This window comes from Carcharodon carcharias, chromosome 12, assembly GCF_017639515.1.
Source record: "Carcharodon carcharias isolate sCarCar2 chromosome 12, sCarCar2.pri, whole genome shotgun sequence".
In the NCBI taxonomy this organism is placed as follows: domain Eukaryota; kingdom Metazoa; phylum Chordata; class Chondrichthyes; order Lamniformes; family Lamnidae; genus Carcharodon; species Carcharodon carcharias.
Window position 1 is genome coordinate 151,966,198 of NC_054478.1, and position 22,664 is coordinate 151,988,861.

Here is a 22,664-nt window from a genome sequence, read left to right on the forward strand (position 1 = left end):
GCCAAATTTAGAACTGCTGCTTTCTACTGATGTGTTTCATGCTGCAGTTCCAGATCCTGTCGATCCTGTTGAGGAACCTCAAGTGGTAGAGCTACGCTGCTCTAGCCATATAAGTAGAGCACCTCAGAGACTTGATCTTTAATCACCTGAAGTTGTATCTATGTATCTGTTGTTGGATGTTCAAAGGTTTCCCCATAAATAGAAATTGTAAAAACGCTAAAAGGGGAGGAAATATAGTAACTGAAGGTATAGACTCTCCTGCTGTCCATCAAGGGTCACGTGATGTTCTTGGCAGCTCCAACCAATAAGCCCTCAACGCGGACAACCCGGAGGGTGTGTCTTCCTGACCAGAGTCCTGACCGAGCAGCTGAAAAGCTCTCTGTAATAAAGTTTATCTGTTTCTTCTTGAAACCTGTCCGATCGGTTGAATCATTACAGGTAGTAAATGCTGCCCTTGCCAGTGGTGCCCATGTCCCATGAAAGAATTAAAATATAATCACTCTCCGGGCCTCCCTGCCTTTCCTCTTCTAGCAAGTGGTGCTTGGTGCAAGTTTCCAATTTGGTTCTTCTCTTCCAGTTTGTGCTGCATCATTGACCTTGGCTTATCAGGGAAGCCACACTTGGGAGATATGTCCCATGCGTTTGTGATCTCCTGTTTCAGGATTAATATCGCACATGTCTGTCCTGTCTCACATTTGATGGATTTGGAGAGAGTAGGGGGGAGGTGGCTGACGCAGATTGTTAAGGAGGCAGCTGAGGGGTATTGAGGTTTTTCCAGAGGTATATCTCGTGTAATCTTGTGCACAGCGGGGAGCTCTTGACTGGCACCATAACCATTTAAAATAATGTATCAAAGGAGGAATCATTGAGCAGAAGTGATGCCTACCTACTAATCTCCCATTCTGAATCGTGTGACTAGGATTGGTGATGGAGAGGCTGGGACTTGGAGAATGTCTCTTCCTGATAGGCGAGAGAGAAGTTTGGAAGCTGAGGCCCTGGTGCCTGACACTGTTTCTGGTCATTGGTGCTACCTCTAATCAGAGCTGGGCAGGACCAGTGGGGAATCTGCAGCAGCCTCAGCAACAATGGCAGTCCCATTGTGTCCATGGACACGCAGTTGCTGCTCGAGTGTAGCACCCTCGAGGATCAGCCCCCTGAGCATGTCAGGGCAGCAGAGCTGCTGATTGGCTATGCCTGTCAAGGCAGGTGGAGGGAGAGCTGCACACTCCTGGGGTGGGGGGGCAACCTAATGCCTCAGCTCAGAGCTTCATCTCAGCAGGTGCTTCAGCAGGTCAAGTGGCATTGACTGGAAATTACTGCATTGATACTCCAAAGCACTTCAGTGGAGCAGTCGATAAACTTTCACCCTCCCTCTGTCATGCACCAATCTCACCATCGCCCCCTACCTGCGCTGATGCAGCCTTTGCAGTGTCGAGGGCTTCCTCCATGAGCATCCATGTTGCCAGGTTGCCCACCCCAGCCCTGAACAACTCCCCTCACCAGGCATTTGGTGGCTGTTCATTTAAGCTACACGTACCTTTCCCAACTGTTCGCCTGCTCCCTGAAGTGGTGTTCCTGTTCTTGCATTCGCCCAGGGCTTACACACCCATACTCCTACTCTTTTGCTCAGTCCCTTTGTGTGAGGGTTGGCAATGGGCAGTGATCTCCTCGGTGAGCCTAATCGCCGCTTGCTTCGAGGCGCTCCTGCTCAAAGCTGGTGCCATCCCTGTAAGATTCTCACGGCTAACACCTTAGCTTTGCTTCACGATCAGCTTGCCAGAGTGCAGAGGGGCACTGCTAACCACACAGCAGCTGCTGACCTCTCTAGCAGCGTCCAGCATCGCCTCCTCTGTTTGGCTGGCAGGTCTCCTCCTAACTGTTCTCAGGAAACAAAATGTTCCCCCAGGCACAAGCTGCCTCTCTCTTGACCTTCAGGGAGCTGCTGGTAGATCCTGGGGCTGTCCTACCGTGCCAGACAGCTGTGTTACTGCACACAAAGCCTCTTCCCTCGGGGCTGATTCCCTCTAGCTGCTTGTCCTTCGAATCCAGATGAGGCCCTTTAAATGAGACCTTCCACTTCTAACTCCATCCTGCACCTCCTGCGTGTGCCCACCACCCATTACTGGGTGGATATTGAGTGGGCAACCTGCTGACTGGTCACGTCTTGTAAAATGCTGGCATTTGACACATTTTGACCTTCAGCGGGGCTGGGTCCTGATGTTAGCGGATGCCAACATACCCAGGAAGATCTCGCCGGATGTTTCTCTCAGTTTTTCTCCTTGAATCCACAGCCACTATCTACCCTCATCCTGGGTCACACACCCTCAAGCACTTAGCATCATGGACATGACATCTTACACAGCCTCAACTGAGGGAAAATGTCAACCTGGACTTGTCCAAGGCCGGCGTAGGATACTGGTAAAATAGTGGGCACACGCTTCCTTGTATTGCATATCACAACTCAACATTATATATGAAGATATATAAAAGATGAAATGACACTTGTGCAGCTAAATTCATCTGTCTTTTGGGACAGAATTGAAAAAAAAAGAAAGGATAGGCAAATTTGTTCCACCCATGTTCACTCTGAATATTATGAAAATCATGGCTTCCCTGTATGGCACCGAGAGTTCTAAAACAAGCAGGACTGTTGTATTTTACTTATAGACCTGTGCACAGCATGACAACCAATGTAATTCAATAGCACATCCTCCAGCTGACTGCATCGAACTATATCTCCGACAACGAGGATTTAACAAAAACAAATCTTGCGTGCTGGTTTTTTTCTACTGAGATGATTGTTATACCCTGTGCAAGTTCATTCCTGAATTCATTCAATAATTTGTCACCTATTTAGCATTTCGCTCACACTGAGTTTTTCACTGTAGCTTTAGAGAAAGTGCATTCACAGCTCTCAGAGCTAAGACTGGAGTTAGTCGGGAATTCATCAACAGCAAGAAATACTTTTGCAAGTTTTGGATGTTTAACAGATCGTTTAATTTAGTTATAATGCTGGATTGAGATTGATGTGAAGGTTATTGAAGAGAAACAGGAAACTCAAAGCTAACAGGAAAAGTAGTTCAAACAACACACAGGGAAGACAGAGGAAATAACATTTGATGGAGCGAACATAGGGCCAATTTTAACCCTGTCTTTTCGGCTGAAGCAGTGTGAGGGTGGGCAGTTAAAATGGTCACATTGACTTTTTCACCCTGATGCTGTTGCCTTCACTTGGATTTTGATTTTAACCTACTCATTCGAGCAAGCAAGAGGGACATGCTCCAGAAGTCAGCAGTGTCCTTTTTAAAACATACAGATCGAGTTCTGATGATGCCATTGGCAACCAGCTACAATTTTAATCTAAGGCCTACAATGGGACGGTGCCTTCAGGGCCAGTTTTAAGTCTTGGGTAAGCGAGTTTGTTGGCCAACCGAACTCTAACAGCTCACCTTCCTATGTTCTCATCACTTGCTGCTTGCAATCAGTAACGGAGAGAGACTGAGATAAGAATTAACAGTGATGGTTTATTGAGACATAGGGCAGAGCACCAGATCATACGTGCTCACTCAGAAACCTCCACAATTAAGCTTACAGTACCCAGTTGCCCACGCTGTAAAGTGATTCGTTAGTGTTGTCACATGATCAGCACACTTGCATTCTCTTAAAGGTACAGGGTACCTCACTTCCCCTCAGCTAACCTGGCAGGAAGAGGAAGCAAAATGAGGTCATTTAATTTATCTTTTGTTTCCTTTGATTGAGGAGGAGCAGGACTTACCCTCTTTGGGTCCCATACGGTATACTTGGACCCATCCAACGTGCTCCAGATTCTCCTGTTAGTACCAACCTCATTCCTGGAGACCACTGCTTCGAATTCTCCTGTTGGCTGGAATCTCACTGTCACTCACTGACCAGCCAGAACACCCAGTCAGGTTCAGGCAGGAAGCTGACAGCTCTCCTGCCAGTGAGGCCCAGGAGTAGCTGCCAACTCCAGTTGGAGGTATCGCTGGAGGTTTGATCATGTGACATCTGCAGTTGTTGTTGTAACTCTGTCCCAACATATATATGGGCTCCTGTTAGTGGTTAAATTCTGTGTCAAGGTGAGAACTTTGAACCTTGAACCTCAGTCAGAGTCAACTGCGCTCGGGTTTCACAAATCAGAAAGAGGCATCAGACCAACCTGAGCTGAACTTTGAGGTGACACGAAGGGAAGCAGGCTCCATGTTCCTACTGGGTCTATCATTCTAAACTCAGCTCAGCACCAGCATTTCAAAACCACTCCAGACTCAAACTCAGCAAAGGGTTGATCGAAATTACAGCACAGGCATTTCAGTCTATCGCGTTATTCCAGGGGTGGTCCGCTCCTGTGTCACCTGCATTCTTAGGGTAAAACTAAAAATGCAGCAAATCAATAAATAAAGAAAACTAAAGGGAACAAATAACTCCATTCAGGCAGAACAGCCTCATTCATTGCAAAGGGCTTAAATCACATATAATGAATATGTGAAACCAATTGCAAAGTGAATCTTGGGGGAAATGGAGAAGGGAAAAATGGGAATTAATTCAATTTCAGAATGAAACAGGCTAAACAGACACAGGCTCCTTAAGATGCATTGGGATTGTGAAGCACTTTGGAGATTGGAGCAAGAGGGGGTCCAGGTCCAATCCTAATCTTCTCTTTTACAGGGAAGGCCAACTATCCAACTAGGACCAAAGGGGATCTGGAACTCTCCTCTTGGGCCCTCCCACATTGTAAATCAGAGATATGAAACACCCAGAGGACAGGGGTATCGCCTGTGTGCTGATGGGAGTCAGTCAGAAACTTGAAATATAATAAGGGTGAGAGGAACTTAAAACATCAAATCAATTTCAATCAGCTTCTGACTTTAACCGCTTTGCAGAGCATTTAAGACTTGGTTTCTACCTCAGTGATTTGAGCTTCCTCTGCACATTGTGTTCAACCTGTGACCTTCAGAACTTTAAATTGGAACAGACTGGAGATGAGAGGGTTGTCAGTGTCATCTCTGTGTGCAGATTGTATATGACCTGCTGCTCACTATTCTGTCATTCTGCAAGCTGTAATAGCCAGGGTACCTGCCCTCACACAAGCCTCACTCTAAACAACTGCTTCTACTCGCAGCAGCTTAGAGAGATTAAGTGTCCATTCCAGGAGGCTTCCCAAGCAAGGGAGCAGCACTGGGAAACCTCCCCACAAGCTAAATTCTCCCAGACTCGCTTAGGGAAGGGCTGGAAGGGCTTTGCCTGCACAACTCCCACTGGGAGTTAACATAGGCCCTTATATTTTGGACACCTGAGGGTAGGAATTACATTTGGCTCCGCTCCCACACAAGTCTTTATGACGCCTGGACCAAATTTCTCTTGGTGCTATCATAACGTAGGTGTTTAAACTAAGCTGGGTCGTGCCTATGTTAAAATAGAGCAGAAAGGAATTCAGTGCAGTTGGATGAAATGATCATCCCAGAAGGGTTGATAGTATTTCCATCCACTTGCTAAATTTTCTATTTTCAAATGGCAAACGTATTATCATATTCTCACTTTCCCAGTGTTTCTGCCTTCCAGTGCACATCAGGAGGTGAGGCATTAGAGAGGAGTGGGAGTTACTGTACAGATGTTCATTCCAGTGCACCACTGATTTATCTGTATTGATGTGTTGAGGACAGTGTCCAACCATTCTGCGTGTGGCTGCTGTCTACTCACACAAGGCGGTGGGGGGGGTAGTATTGTGCTGAACAGTGCACAAGAGCAAGGCCAGCAGGTATGAAATGTGGGTGGACCCCAACCCCAGCCCCCAGATAATGTTAATAAAGCATGCTTTATATATAGAAAAAAACTACTTAGTGAATGACTAAGGTTTTAAGGAGGGTTCTAAAAGTGGAGAGAGGTGAAAAGGGTTAGGGACGGAATTCTAGAGCTTAAGTCTTCAATGGTTGAAGGCACGGCCACCAGTTGAGGGTTAAAGCGATTGAGGAAGCATGGGAAAGGCTTCCAGATTGGAGGGACGCAGAGGCCTCCAAGAGTTGTAGAGATAGGTGCAAGATCTCAAAGGCTTTTAAAGACAAAGATGAGAATTTTAACAACAAGGCATTGGGCCAGGTGTGAATGCGGGTCAGCAAGCAGAGGGGCGATGGGTGAACAGAACTTGCTGCAGTTTGGGGGATGGGCAGCAGAATTTTGGCTGAGCTTCATTTTATGGGGGTTTGGAGGGCGGTGAGGTGAGCATTGGAGTCGCTGAGTTTGGAAATGGCGGGTGAATGGCTAAAGGCTGGGCCAGAGGCTGAGGTGAGTGTTGCAGGGGTGACATTAGCTGGTCTTTATGACGGGAAGGATGTGGGGTCACACACACTGCCGCTGTGTCAGTAACTGAGGTGAATGAATTTCCGATGAAGACCTATACCCAAAACATAAAGCTGTCCTTCTGTTTCCACTTGCTGCAGGGCCTGCTGTATATTTGTCGCTGTTTCTACTTTTATTTTAGGTGATCAGTTTTAACCTGTTTTAATTTCTTTTAATCTTTGGCGTCGCACTAATGGACTGAATCTGCCCTTGCTGATTAATTTAATACCAAACTCAACGTACAACTCTCACGCAAGCACTGTAAGATCATTTGTTTCTGGCAAAGGTGCTGAATAGCATACCACATGCAGGTTGAAAGGACTTCTTGATGATCTCTACCAACCATGATAAAGTGCCAAGTAATGAATCTGTTAGAAAGATTGCAGCCCATGAGATTAAAGGGGCATCAGCAGCCTGGATAAGGGACAGGTAGGAAGAGATGCTAGTGAATGGCTCTTTATTAAATTGGAGCAAAGTACATCCCCCAGGGGTCAGTACTGGACCATTGCTCCTTTTGATATATATTAATGCCCTGGGCGTGGGTGTAAAGGGAACAATTTCAAATTTTGCAGATCACACAAAGCTTGGAAATGTAGTAAAAACAGTGAGAAGGACAGCAGCAACTTACAGAAGAACATGGACTGACTAGTGAAATGACCAGGCACCCGGCAGAGAAGTGAGAGATGATCCATTTTGGGGGAAAAGCTAAAGACAAAATTTAAACTAAATGATGCAACCCTAAAGGGGGTACAAAAACGAGGTGAGCTAGGGACACAGAAATCTTTTCATGTGACAGGACAAGTTGATAAAGTTGTTAAAAAGCTTAGAGGATTTATTGTTTTAGAAGTGGAGGCGTGGAGTATAGAAATGAGGAAGTTTTCACTCACTCTCATCAATCATTAGCTGGACCTCAATGAGAGATTCATGTCCAGTTCTGGGCATCACACATTAGGAATGGTGTCAAGCCCTTAGAGATGGTGCAGAGAAGAAAGGAGGAACGACAGACTTTAGCTATGTGGAGAGACTGGAGAGGCGGGATTGTTCTGCTCAGAGCAGAGGAGGTTAAGGGGAGATTTAATCGAGGTGTTCAAGATCGTGAAGGGCTTTGATAGAGTAAATAAGGAGAAACTGTTTCCAAAGCTGCACTGTTTGAGATGCCCTCTAAAGGTGAGACATTAAACCGAGTCGAAGAGCAGGTCAGAGGCTGGGAATCCAGCAGTGAGTAACTCACCTCCTGACTCCCCAAAGCTTGTTCACCATCTACAAGGCACAAGTCAGGAGTGTGATGGAATACTCCCCACTTGCCTGGATGAGTGCAGCTCCCACAACACTCAAGAAGCTCAACACCATCCAGGACAAAGCAGCCCGCTTGATTGGCACCCCATCCACAAACATTCACTCCCTCCACCACCGACGCACAGTAGCAGCAGTGTGTACCATCTACAAGATGCACTGCAGGAACTCACCAAGGCTCCTTAGACAGCACCTTCCAAACCTTGACCACTACCATCTAGAAGGACAAGGGCAGCAGATAGATGGGAACACCACCACCTGGAAGTTCCCCTCCAAGTCACTCACCATCCTGACTTGGAAATATATCGCCGTTCCTTCACTGTCACTGGGTCAAAATCCTGGAACTCCCTCCCTAACAGCACTGTGGGTGTACCTACACCACATGGACTGCAGCAGCTCAAGAAGGCAGCTCACCACCACCTTCTCAAGGGCAACTAGAGATGGGCAATAAATGCTGGCCCAGCCAGCGACACCCACATCCCATGAATGAATAAAAAAAGCCTGACCTCTCAGGCAGAAGTAGAAGATCCCACTATTAGTATGATTTGAAACAGAGTGGGGGAGTTCTCCCCCGGTGTCCTGGCCAATATCTATACATCAACCAACAGCACAAAAACAGATCATCTGGTCATTATCAGATTACAGTTTGTGGGAGCTTGCTGTGCATTATGGCTATTTCCTACATTCCAATAGTGATTACTCTTCGAAGCTGTAAAATACTTTGTGATGAGTTCATGAGAAATGCTTTGTAAAAGCACGTTTCTTACCCTCTGTTAGAAATGTGGATGTTGGTTAAGAACTGGTTTGGGATCAACTGCAGCCCTCCTTATGGTGGGGTGGGGGGTGCATTGCCTGTCCACATGACAAAAAGCCCCAGCATTGGGCTATGGGAGAGACACTGCACTGAGGGCACAAAGAGAGGGGAACTTGCCCATCTGGGTTGTGTTAGTTAAGGAATTACTTGCCAATACTTTGGAATAATCTTTTAATGAAACGTTTCTCTGTAAAAGGATAATCCCGAATACCTGCCCTTCCTCGCTGGCCTATATTACAAAAGGTTACCTCTTCGGGCAGCCAATCAGCAGTGGATGTAATAAATGTCTTATCGCCATTGGGCTACAGAGCTATCAGATCCAACTGATTACAGGCCTGAAGGAGCTGCTGAAGTTGTAGCTTCATCTTGTTGGATTTGGTTTAAAGACATTTAAACACACATTCCATGAATTACCACCCTGCTGATAATTGGTCAACACTGTGGATTATTTTTATTGCCAGCATTTGGTGATGCAGTGGGTGCCCTTTGACCTGCAAATTCAGCTCAGACTGACGGGATGAAAGATTCAGCCCTGGAGTGACGTCACTTTGGGCAGTCTAAATTTACTCTCCCTCCTCGAAAAGCACTGGCAGCAAGAAACTGCAGCTATTTTAATATTTAATGATAATAAGGTTTTAAGGAAGGTCAGGGTGCAAGATGGAAAGACATGTCAGAAATGCAGAGGGAAGAGCCTCTCAGAGGCTTGAGTTGTCGAGGAGGGACGTTGGGGTAAATTGGAGGGAGCTCCAGTATAAAATCTAACTCTACCTGATCTGCTCAGGGAGTGTGTGTGTTTCTGACACCGGGGTCCAGAGTTTCCACTATATTGCACTGTGTTTTCAGTATAATTTGCCTGAAATGGTCAAACCAGTGCCAAATGTTCTGAAATTATTTCTAGCGCAAATTGGGTTTCTGCAATTTCCTGCCCTATTTAAATGACATCACTCTGGAATCCAGCCCCTCCCCACAGAACTGGTGAGACTCCTGGATTGAGCAAATTTTTACAAATTGTGCCTGTTTTTAAACATTCACTTACGGTAGGTGGGTATCGCTGGCTGGGCCCAGCATTTATTACCCATCCCTAATTGCCCCCTGAGAAGGTGGGGGTGAGCTGCCTTCTTGAACCGCTGCAGTCCATGTGGTGTAGGTACACCCACAGTGCTGTTAGGGAGGGAGTTCCAGGATTTTGACCCAGCGACAGTGAAGGAACAGCCGATATATTTCATCCACGGGCGGGATGAGGTTTCATGTAGGTTTTTAAAAATTTAATTAAAGTTTTTGAAGAAGTTATGGACATGTCCCAACTCATGTGACAGTGTCTCATGAGGGGACATGCCAGGGAATTTATTTTTCTGTTTTTAATATTTTGTACAGTAGAGACAATCTCCCTGAGGCTGCACTTAGCCTCAGGGAGACCTGTGCGCTCTTCTGTGCGCATGTGTGAAAGAGCTCACTCCCAGCTAAGGGATACCCCCTCCTGCCTGCCCACACAGGGAGCAGATAGCGCTTCCCTGTGGATGTCACACTGGGTGGGCCTTGATTGGCCCACCTGTGTAAAATGGCGGCGCGCCCCCAATAGGGGGCACCGATCAGAGGAGCGCCCACCTGCACCCACAATTCAACTTCACCCCCGACTGGGGGAAAATCCTGCCCCTTGCCCCAGTGCTATCTCTACACTGGCTGCTGAGATAGTCCGCACTACTCTCCTATTGGGTACTACAGATCATGTGATCTTCCTTCACCTGTATTATTCTTAAAGGTACATTGCACGCTAAATAAAACCGCAATTACTATGCAGCCAAAGCAGAAACTCTACCCAGGATGCCTGAAGTGGAAAGTGCCCTATTTCTGAATACCAACATTCCCCACCTTTTAAAAATAACTTGTTAACATGAACAGTGTCAGTGCTGAGAATGTGCGGCACTCTGGCTAGGCCACTCCCGTCAATATTTGCAGTTATTGGGCCGCTTGTTGGCTCGAAGCCGGGACTTCCATACCCCCAGATCAGCTGGACAGCAGCCCCCTCGCCCCAGCTATGCCGCTGGGAGCAGTGGCCACCGCTGGGTCTACAGGCAGTCCCCAAGGGAGAGACGCCGTGGGAGATACAGGGGCTTCCCCAGGACCAGGCAGACAGGCCCTGGCATGGGTGTCAGAAGGTTGGGTCCACCAGGGCAGAATGGGGTAGAAATGTGGGGGTTTGGAAGGAGACTAACTTGGGAGGGGAAGTGGAGCAGGGGGATAGGAGGCACTCCCTCCTAACCCAGCAACAAGACTGCCTGGTACACTTTGCCCAGGCCTTGCCTACTGAGGGTTAACTCCCAGTGGAGGCAGGTAGGCATCGGTCACAGTGCCGCTGTCAGCTTGTCTCCCCCTCCTCTTGCCTGCCAACCTACCCCTGGGTTTGAGCAGTGCAGAACTCCAGCCGTTGTGCCTTGAGTTCAGTTCCAGGCACTGAGATTCCAAGGAAACACTCAAACTCTGAAGACAGCGTGAAAAGTCATGGCCCCTCACACGAGAGGCGGGGGGAGTTAGAAGGAAGAACCAGGGAAGTTTTGTGTTGGAAATCCTGAAAGGGAATGACTGAAACAGGCTCTCAGGAATAAGTAAGGAGCAATCGAGAGAGGAAGTTCACCTCACTAGGTCAAGTTGAACCTTGACAGCCGGACGAGTGGGTGGAGGTCCAAACGAGGGGCAAATTTAGGGTTGAAGTCACGGGCCTGGGTTTTTCCTATAGCAGGTGGACTGGGTGGACTCGGAGCCAATCACTGCCTGCGATCAGCTCCACGCCTCCATTGTACGTGGGTGGGCCAATGAAGGCCTGCCCAGCTTGACACACGGGCAGTAGCGCTCGGCTCTACCTGTGCGGGTGGGGGGAGGAGGGAGAGTCGGGGTCCTGCGCTCTTTCACACATGCACCTGAGAGAGAGAGAGAGAGAGAGCAGCAAACTCCCTCAGGCACCGAGCTGCTTCAGGGAGACCTAATGGATATTAAAATAATGAAAGAATTGATTTAAAAAATTTATTTAAACATGTCCCCTGGGGACCTGTTTTCATATTTATGAAAATTAATTAATTTATTTAATAAAAGCTTCAGTGTAGCTCCTCCCGCCCGTGGATGTGGTTTCCTGGAGGACACTCAGACTGTTCACCTGCTGCTAACATTGTGGTGGACGGTCAGTGTCCACAAGCGGCTCAATCGATTTCTCAATGACCTTCACTGACCGTTGGCATTGCGGCCGGTGCACAGCTGACTCTGGCACACGCCCGCTGAACGAAATTTCGCCATGGCGTTGGGACACAGGCCCAGTGTCACCGTCTGTCACTTTATACATCGGAGTGTCAGACCCAACCCCGCCCGCCCCATACTGACTGGAACGTTCTGGCCATGACGTTCCTCTCAATGCTAAAAGCGATTAAGATGCGGGCGAGGCTTCTGGGTTGGTTAGTGCAGGTGAAAGAATTCCTTGTCCATTCCCACCTCGTGTCCTACTTTCCCACTTTCCAAAGGGGTCTGGAACTGGGCGAGAGTGAAGACAAGCCACTGTGTTCAAAATGGGAAAAGGTTGCATCTGCTCAGAGCTGACTTCCCTCCCCAGGTTCGACACAGAAATTCAACACAAAAAGGGAGGGTTTTAAATTCATTTCCCCCTATTTCTGAGGCTTCACATGAACAACTTGTTTTTTTGGGGGGGCGTCTACACAAGACGAGGATGAAAAAGTAACAATATTTCTCAACCAACTAATAAACGTTTCGAACTCCCAGCCAATAAACAGCTGAAGAAACTGAGCTTACTTTTTATGATGTGATTTTCAGGGGGTCAGATCTGTGATATTGAAAGTGATCTATAGCTGTGAAACCAGTTCTGGGCCCAATTTTGGATGAAGTCTGATTCATTGACTTCCATTTCATCTAATTTGATTCATGTTATTATTAGACATTCTGCCAGTAACTGGAGGTCTCAATAAGCTTAAGGGAGAAACTTGTCCCCCGTTAAGGTGGGCGGGGGGCGGGGGGAGAGTGTGGGAGCGGGTGCAGCAGCGCCTTCAATCAGTGCCCCTGATTGAGGGCATGCCGCCATTTTATGTGGGTGGGCCAATTAAGACACTGTCAGGTGAGTTGGGACAAGTCCAGAGCTTTTATTGAAAGATGTGATTAAAATTTAAAAACCCTCCTGAAACCCCACCCCGCCCGTGGAAGAGGTTTTATGCTTTTTCTGAACCCCGCCAGACCCTAAGGACAGTCATGTCCAATAATGACCTTAATTACTTTTCAAATGGCCTCAATAGGCCGTTGACAGGTCAGCGAGCACACAGCTGACTCGGCTGCGCCCCCCCCCGCCAACACCCCCCCCCCAACACCCCCCCCCCGCCAGCCTGAAAATGGAAATGACGTTGGGAGTTCCACGCGACATCATCCCACATCATTTTACATGTCGGTGAGCAGGCCTTGCCCCCACTCGCTAGCCGGACGATCCTGCTCTAAGAGTATACAGGGAGAAGGGGAATGACTGATCACCAGGCAGTCGAGGACCAGGCAGGTAGAGCAGGAGTCCCCTGAGTGCATCCCACTCTCCAGCCGGTACTCAGCTCCGAATGCTGATGACAGAGATGGTCCATCTGGGGAGCGCAGCCAGAGCCAAATACATGGCACCATGGGTCGCTGTGCAGGAGGGTACAAAGAAGTCTGGAATAGCATTAGTGATGGGGGGGTTCAATAGTTAGGGGAACAGACAGATGTTTCTGTGGTGACAGATGTGAATCCTGGATGGTGTGTTGCCTCCCTGGTGCCAGGGTCAAGGGTGTCACTGAGCGAGTGCTGACCACCCTGAGGGGGGAGGGTGAAGAGCCAGCAGTCGTGGTCCACATCAGTACCAATGACATGACTAGAAAGAGGGATGTGGTCCTGTAAACTGAATTTAGGGAGTTAGGTAGGAAATTATCAAGCAGGAACTCAAAAGTAGTAATCTCGGGATTGTTCCCTCCCTAATAGCACAGTGGGTGTACCTACACCACAGGGACTGCAGTGGTTCAGGAAGGCAGCCCATCACCACCTTCTCAAGGGCAATTAGGGGTGGGCAATAAGTGCTGGCCCAGCCAGCGAAGCTCACATCCATCTCCCAGTACAACGCCCAAGTGGTCAGTGTTAGGACCCTGCTCTTCCTGGTAAATATTAATGACCCAGATCTTGGTGTATAGGCACCACTTCAAAATTTGTGGATGATACTGTTAGGATCCCAGCTGATGTTATTACTGAACAAGTCAGTTCCAGAGTGAAACCTGGCTTGCTAGGTCCTAACTATTTTTTTGAAATCGTGGAGGAAAAGTCACTGAGCAAACTCACAGGAATCTGCTAATGAACTTTTAACACAAATAATAAAATACTTACTACATCAGACAGAAAGGCTGGAAAGATCGACATTCGCTATTCCTTCATTCCAGCTACATCTTTACAAACAAACATACGAATTCAGAGCAGGAGGAGGCCATTCAGCCCCTCGAGCCTATTCCAGCATTCAATAAGATCATGGCTGATCTGACTGTAATCTCTTGTCTTCCCCAATAACCTATCACCCCCTTGTTAACCAAAAATCTATCTAGCTCTGCCTTAAAAAGATTCAAAGACTCTGCTTCCACCACCTTTTGAAAAAGAGTTCCAAAGACTGAGAGAAATAAATTCACCTCATCTCTGTTTTGAATGAGCAACCCTTTATTATTAAACAGTGACCCCCAGTTCCAGATTCTTCCACAAGAGGAAACACCCTCTCCACATCCACCCTGTCAAGACCCCTCAGGATCTTATATGTTTCAATCAAGTTGCCTTTTACTCTTCTAAACTCCAGCAGATACAAGCCTAACCTGTCCAACCTTTCCACATAAGACACCCCACCCATTCCTGGTATTAGCCTGATAACCCTTCTCTCAATTGCTTCTAACACATTTACACCTTCCCTTAAATAAGGAGACCAATACTGTACACAATACTCCAGATGTGGTGTCACCAGTGCCCTGTATAACTGAGACATAACCCCCCTACTTTTGCATTCAATTCCTCTCACAATAAACAATAACATCCTATTAGCTTTCCTAATTACCTGTTGTACCTGCATGCTAGCCTTTTGTGATTCATGCACTGGGACACCCAGATCCCTCTGAATCTCACAGCTCTGCAATCTCTCACCATTTAGATAATAAGCTTCTGTTTTAATCTTCCTCCCAAAATGAACAATTTCACATTTGCCCACAATATTCTCCATTTGCCAGATCTTTGCCCACTCACTTAACCTACCTATGTCACTTTGTAGACTCCTTATGTCCTCTTCACTACTTACTTTCCTGCCTATCTTTGTGTCATCTGCAAATTTAGCAACCATCCCATCCAACCCTTCATCCAAGTCATTTATATAAATTGTAAACAGTTGAGGTCCCAGCGCTGTTCACTGTGACACACCACTTGTTACACCCTGTCAATCAGAAAATGACCCAATTCTGCTAACTCTGTTTCCTGTGAGCTGGCCAATCTTCTACCCATGCCAATATATTACCCCCTACACCATGAGCTTTTAATTTCTGCAATAACCTTTGATGTGGCACCTTATTAAATGACTTCTGGAAATCTAAGTACAATACATCCACAGATTCCCCTTTATCCACAGCACATGTGACTCCTTTAAAGGACTCCAATAAATTGGTTAAACATGGACTAGCCGTATAAATACTGTGGCTACAAGAGCACGTCAGAGGCTGGGAATCCTGTGATGAGTAACACACCTCCTGACTCCCCAAAGCCTGTCCACCATCTACAAGGCACAAGTCAGGAGTGTGATGGAATACTCCCCACTTGCCTGGATAAGTGCAGCTCCCACAACACTCAAGAAGCTCAACACCATCCAGGACAAAGCAGCCCACTTGATTGGCACAACATCCACAAACATTCACTCCCTCCACCACCGACGCACAGTAGCAGCAGTGTGTACCATCTACAAGATGCACTGCAGGAACTCACCAAGGCTCCTTAGACAGCACCTTCCAAACCCACGACCACTACCATCTAGCAGGACAAGGGCAGCAGACACATGGGAACACCACCACATGGAAGTTCCCCTCCAAGTCACTCACCATCCTGACTTGGAAATTTATCATCGTTCCTTCACTGTCGCTGGGTCAAAATCCTGGAACTCCCTCCCTAACAGCACTGTGGGTGTACCTACACCACAGGGACTGCAGCGGTGTAAGAAGGAAGCTCACCACCACTTTCTCAAGGGCAGTTAGGGATGGGCAATAAATGCTGGCCCAGCCAGCGACACCCACATCCCATGAATGAAAAAAAAGTGATGTTAAACTAGTATAAAATACTAGTTCAGCCTCAACTGGAGTAGTGTGTCCAGTTCTGGGCTCCACACTTTAGGATGGATGTGAAGGTATTGGAGAGACTGCAGAAAAGGTTCATGAGAATGATTCCAGGGACGAGGAACTTCAGTTATGGGGGCTGTTTGGAGAAGTTGGGACTGTTCTCCTTTGAGAAAAGGAGGTTGAGAAGAGATTTGATAGAGATATTCAAAATCACGAGGGGTGTGGATAGAGCAGATAAGGAGAAACTGGCAGAAGGGTCAAGAAGCAGGGGGCAATGCTTTAAGGTAATTGGCAGAAGCAGCAATGGAGACATGAGGAATATCTTTTTCACACAGCGAGTGGTTAGAATCTGGAATGCATGCCCCAGAGTGTGGTGGAGGCAGGGACAATCGAGGCATTGAAGAGGGAGTTGGATTATTATCTGAAAAGTAAGATTATGCAGGCGAATGGCACTGGGTGAATTCCCCTTCAGAGCGCCAGCTCCTTCTGTTGGGTAACCAATCTGTCATTCTGTGAAGCACTCCGGTCTGAGGATTTCACTGTAACAAGTGACTGACAGGTGCTATAGCCAAAATTCTCAGATCAGAATGTTCAAGATGTGAATGTTTACTTCATTCAATGACAAAAGTCTGGTTAATTCAGTTTAAGTTAAAACAGTTCCCCTTCCTTTTCCTTCCTGTCCAGCCTAAATTAAGTCCCCAGTGTGGTCAGAGCTGAAAACAAGCTGGTTCGCTCCTATTTTACCTTTCTTACTTTGCATTATATGTTTCCTGAGGTGACTCATGAAGCCACCTTCACTTAACGCTGCTCTGGAAACTCCCAGTGAATTTCCACTCTCACTTTAAAATCAGCGGAAACACCAGGAGCAGGTCGGAGAAACCAGAGCCATAAAAATCCGGTATAACAAGTGAAAATACTGGAAATGTACATCATGAGGGAAGGTACCCTTTCAAAACCAAAAGTCCTGTCTTTTATCTTTCAGATGCTGACAGATTTTGTCTGCATTTTCAGAATGATCTATTTTTATGCAAAGTGTGGGAGTTGGTATTGAATGACTGTCATAACCATTGTCACAATTCTGAAGTCCCAACAAACTTTGGAAGCAGGTTCAAAACTCCAATTTCTCTTGCTGGTGTTTAGTTTGTTTCCTGTTCCAATTTATTCCCCTGGTCTTAACCTCCCTCTCCTGAAGACATAGATTCACTGATTTATGAACAGTTATCCTCCGACAGATTACCACCACAGCCTTCCTCAGGTTCAGCCTAGAGACACTTTGATCCTGGACATGGGGCGAGGGAGTCCCAGTGAGTTCTCAACCAACGTGTTCAAATCCTGTCCTTGCCCGAGTTCCGAATGAGTGAAATGCTACCAGGCAGGACTAATCTTGACCAATTCTGCTGAAGGCACCGAGGAGAAGATATACCACCAGAAAAACCACACAGCCGGCATTCTACAATGAGCAGGCTGAAACCAGAGGGCCTTCGAGATCTGTCCACTGTTTTGCCAGTGTGATGTGATGTACTTATCCAATGAGCCATCAGCACTATGGTTAAGAATCTTTGCTGCTTTGATGTTTTTCTGAGTCTATAATTATCCAAAAATAAATCATTCATATCAATCTTAACTTGTTTAAATAAACTTCTGTGAGGTTGCCATTGAGAATGGAGACCAAGTGTGATCCACAGGTGAATGTGGCAGGGTGTAAATGGAAAATGGCACATCAAAGTGGAGAGATCAGCTCCCTTATGAACCCTGTTAATAGGCCATTTGAAATAACGAAAAGTCTTAGAAGCCTAAACTGTTAGCAAGGTAAATAGGAGTGCTAAAACAATCACAGGATATGTAGCAAGCATTCCATTCATACAGTTATTACAGGTTGCATTCCTCACTTAGAGATTGGATGGTGACTGTGGATTTGATTCATAAATAGGCTCCTACAAGCCCCAGTCCACAGGGTGTTATGCTCAAATGATCAGATTTTGAGATTCTCTGTAAATAGTTCAGAGGACCTGGACACTCAATTCACCAAATTTGGACTTCAGCATAATTCTGAGTGACACTCTACATCAGCTAATCACACATCAACATTAATGAGCAGTAATGAATATTACTTACAATGACACCATCCTAAATGACAGCACCAATGCCGCTTGAAGCACTTGCCATGGCTGTGGGTGGCACAGATGGAGAGACTGTCGCAGGGCTGAAAGTCTGGTCTCCCTGCACAGCTCCGAGCCAGTGCCTGGGCTTCATCCACCTTCTCGCTCTTCAGAACCTTCCTCACACCTGAGGCCATCATCCTGGAGGGGGGTAAATCCCGAGCTCCACAGAGTGGGGGGTGGGGGGGGGGGTCAAGGAGCTACCCCCACAGTTATCAGCAGCTTGGATCGTCCAGTCCACTTTGGGGAGTTGGAGGGATTGGACTGGGGGTTTGGGGAAGTGAAATCTTTCAGGCTAAGGCTGGAGAAAGGGGACAGCGCTTGGAGGGGTGGTCAGGGGCTGCTGGAGGCTCCGAGGGCTGGAGGCTATGACCTGACCAGGGCAGAGTGAATGTGTGTGCCTCCCCCCGCCAACACCACGGGGGCAACAGCGTCCATCCGGCCAGAGGGGGCAAGAGGGGGCCTTCCCAGGTCTTCCAGCTGGTGGAGCTCAGGGTCTTCCTGGCAGAGGAGGGGGGGGGGGGGGTGGTGGGATGAGCTGGGGACAGTGTGGGGGGCAGTGAAGGGACAGCCCGCTGACCCCCAACACTTTGGCCGGAAGAGCGGCGGCGGCGGCGGGAGTCAGGTTAACCCCCCTCCCTCTCTCCCGGACCCAGACCCAGTCCGAAACTCTGCAGCTGGGGAGAAGATCAGGGACCAGCCTGGACCAGCCGCCTGCGGGTAACCTCCGGATCCAGCCAGAGACCTTTCACTGCAAAATAAATCCAGCACCAGCTCCTCCACCTCCTGCACCTCCACCAGCCTCTACCTCCTCTACCTCCAGCTCCTCTACCTCAACCTCCTCTACCTCCACCAGCCTCCACCTCCTCTACCCCTACCTCCAGCTCCTGCACCTCCACCTCCTGCACCTCCAGCACCTCCTACTGGCTGCTCGGAGCCGCCGCAAACTCCAGCTGCAGATCTGCTGCTTCTACCTCCAGCTTCTATCTCCCTCCCTCTCCCTGTCCCCCCTCCCTCCCTCCCTCTCCCTCCTTCCCTCTCTCTCCCCCTCCCTCCCTCTCCCTGTCCCCCTCCCTCTCCCTCTCTCCCTCCCTCCCTCTCCCCCTCCCTCTCCCCCTCCCTCTCCTTCACTGCAGCTTCTCTGCAGCTACCCACTGCCTCCCCCCCAGACTGACCCGGACTTCCCACTCTCTGCTTTCGGCCCCCACATTGGGGCTGGGGGCTGGGGTTTGGGGAATTCGGTGCAGCCGGGGTAGTAGTGCCCCCTCCCTCCCCCGGTCACTTGCTCAGTGTCCCTGCCAGCTGGGCTGTGATGTGAGTGACAGGGGGATCACAGTCAGAGAGAGACAGAGACAGAGACAGGCAGCCTGCTCACCCCACATCAACCACCGACAAACCCTTCGCACAACATCTGGCTCCACTTTCTCTGGTCGCCTCAAATATCCATCTGACCCCGAAGTTTCAGTAGCGAAAACTTCTCTGACTAGGCAGAGTCCAGGATGCGGCTGGTCAGTGGTGGCATCATCTATCTACTCGCTCAGAGATCAGTCTGTGCAGTGGAGAGAGACCGACACAGCAACTCTCCCTTAAAAGGAATTGATCACATTTCACTCCTGGCAGCGTGTTAACCCTGTGATGTGCTGCTTCCCAGTTTCAGTTGGGTTCTCTCTCTCTCTCTTCTAATTTTGGTGCTGAGAAATGGTTCAGCGTTTTAAAACCAGCCCCTGTTGAACTCCCAAATACTATTCACAGTGAAAGGGAACAGGAAATGTGTTTCTCCACCCCACACCCCCCCCCCCCCCCCCCCCCCCACACAGCTGGAAGGTACAAATCCAAACATCGTCAGCCTGGGCATCCTGGGACTTTCACCCTGAGAAGGTTTCTTTCAGCTGCAGGTGGGTCCTGTGCTCTGGGAGTTTGCAGTGAGCCCAGATTGGCTGCAAATATTCAAAGGGGCAGGTTCCTGGGGGGAGTTTCAAAGGTAGGATGGACACCAGGAGGCTCCTATTTCTTGGGACTTGGTCTGGATTGGCTCCAGACCCAGAGAGGGATGTCCCAGAATTCTTTTTATCCCTCAGTTGGCCTCAGTTTAATTCTTCATGTTAATTGTCTGTCACAAGATCATACAATGGCTGTTGGATGGACACATCAAGGGCTGCAGTGTCCAGAGGCAATGCAATCTTATGGGACCGAACTAGCCCATCATTCCCTTCTTTCTGCCTCTTTTCAGTTGTTTATGTTTAAGCAGATCCCAACTTGGATTCCAATGTTTTACAACATTACACATTGACATTAAGGGATACATCACTGAAGCACTTGGATTGAAAAACCGCAAGCTGAGAAATAAATAAAATAATTACACATGCTGCTGGAAAGCGTGACGATTTAGCCCTTGTTCTGATTTTAACTTTTGAGATCAATGCTTGAAATAAGCAAATCCGGGTGAATGGGTAACTTTTAAACTGCTGAGGTCAGAGATAGTAACTGTAAAAGCTTTGAAATGTCAGGCTCCAGGTCAGCCAGTAATAGCAGCAAGCATGACCCAGACCTCCCTGTCGCTTGCCATTTCAACACTCCACCCTGCTCTCATACCCACATGTCCGTCCTTGGCCTGCTGCATTGTTCCAGTGAAGCCCAACACAAACTGGAGGAACAGCACCTCATCTTCCGACTAGGCATCTTACAGCCTTCCGGACTGCATATTGAGTTCAACAATTTTAGATCATGAACTCTCTTCTCCATCCCCACCCCCTTTCCAATCCCCCTTTATTCCAATAATTTATAATTGCTCAAATATATTTTTCTTTTCCCACCTATTTTTAAATTTATTTCAATCTATTGTTTTATCTCCACCTTTCAGCCCATTTTGATCCCTTCCCCCCCTCCCCACCCCCACTAGGGCCATCTGCCACTAGCTTGTCCCACTTGCTACCCTTAATGTCCCCATTAGCACATTCCTTAGTTAAATCACCACCATCAACACCCCTTTGTCCTTGTGTCTGTGACATCTTTGGCAATCTCCACCTATCACTGGCCCTCTATCCAGCTCTACCTGTCCCACCCCCCTTAAACTAGCTTATATTTCACCTCTCTTCTCTATTTCCTTAGTTCTGTTGAAGAGTCATTCGGACTCAAAACGTTAACTGTGCTCCTATCCGCAGATGCTGCCAGACCTGCTGAGTTTTTCGAGCTATTTTTATTTTGGATTTCCAGCATCCGCAGTATTTTGCTTTTATATCAGCCAGTAGTATTCTCTGTTTTGAAGATTTTTTGTACCTGTGACAAAGTTTGACATTTGAAGTGTAATGTACATGTGCCATGTGCAAGATACGATCTCTCCATGCATATAATATGAACTCTCATGTATTAGTGAGTCAAATGGAGTGGGGTCTGAAATCGCAGTCCTGCTGGTGTATTCCCTGAATGTTTAATGGGAGTGCAGAAGGAAATTAAACCTGGTCCTGTTGGGCTGAGGTTTCTGGCAAATGTCGGGACCCCAACATCAGCCCCACACGGTGGGGGGGGGGGCACACTTGCATGTCGGCAGAGAAGCTATCAAACAGAGAGGCCAAAAGCTGGTCCAGCCATTGGGGTGGGCAGGGGAGAGGGGAGAGGGGGGATTCCCCTCCACAGGAGTAGTGAGAATGATGTGGTAGGTACAGAACCTCCCCAGACCCTTCGCTGGAACTTATAACCTTTCACTTCCACTTTTGTGAAATCAGTCCTCTATTTTGGTAATTGGATTCCAGCTGCTATTGAAATGAGTTACAATAAAGGTTCCTTTTATCAAAGGCATCAAAACAAAGGAAGAAAGGGGGAGAGAGAAATGCATAGTTAAACAAGCAGTTAACACACAGGTTGCTGTTTAATCCTGAGCATTTGAAAATTGTTTGATTTCAGCTTTGTAAAGAATTGGAGGATATAGCTTCAGTCTGTTCATATAACTGTGCAGTGCAGGAAGTGCGGGCTCATCTGTATGGTGAGTAACAGGGAATGGAAATGCATTGTGATTGGTACAGGCTACTCACAAGAAGGTTTAACACTGGAGAGTGGTGTACAGTGCAATCCTGCTTACAGTGAGAAAGTCATGTTAACGCCGATGCACCTTATCGACAAGGTGGAGACTGAACTGGGATTCGGTTCACTCAGGACAGAACGGTGGTAAAATAGAAGTCAGACAGCTCACTGTCGTATCCATAGACCTGTTTTGGGTGGCTGAGCCAGAACTGCAATGGCATTGGACATTTTCCAGGTCTCTGTGGGGTGAAAAGCACAGACATGCAAAATCGATCATTGTCCCCCAGTTTGTGTAATGACTGATTTCTACCCATAATGTCAACAGCCCATTTTCTATCTCCCACGACCATCCATTCCACACAGTGTACACTATCACTAAACACAACTGCTAAACACAACTCCAGAGTGCTCTCGGAGAAATGCAGACGGGCCGGTGGAGTGTGAAAGCTGATGAGTAACAACTTCTGACTGAGTGGCATGGTCCGTTTTGCCAAGGTGCTGAAGACTAGAAACGTTCCACTCACCACAACCTTCCCTCTCACCGAGTTAATTATTGAAAATGCATCTGGAATGGGAAACTGGTGTGAGCACATCAGTGTGCTCCTCAACAAGAGACCCCCACATCTCCGCAGATTCTCAGCATCACATTAAGCAGAGAAAGAAAGGCTGCCTCTTCATCCT

The 22,664-nt window shown here is 47.8% G+C and overlaps 1 protein-coding gene across 1 annotated transcript in view; it reads right to left on the reverse strand.

Annotated features, from left to right (window-relative positions):
- Positions 1-18,967, reverse strand: part of c12h3orf70 (chromosome 12 C3orf70 homolog) — a 53,093-nt gene extending 34,126 nt beyond the window's left edge. The window contains exon 1 of the mRNA XM_041201304.1: positions 17,923-18,967. Within this exon, the coding sequence (XP_041057238.1) occupies positions 17,923-18,106 (184 nt within the window). The 5' untranslated portion in view covers positions 18,107-18,967. The remainder of the gene's footprint in view (positions 1-17,922) is intronic.
- Between the last annotated feature and the right edge of the window lie 3,697 nt (positions 18,968-22,664).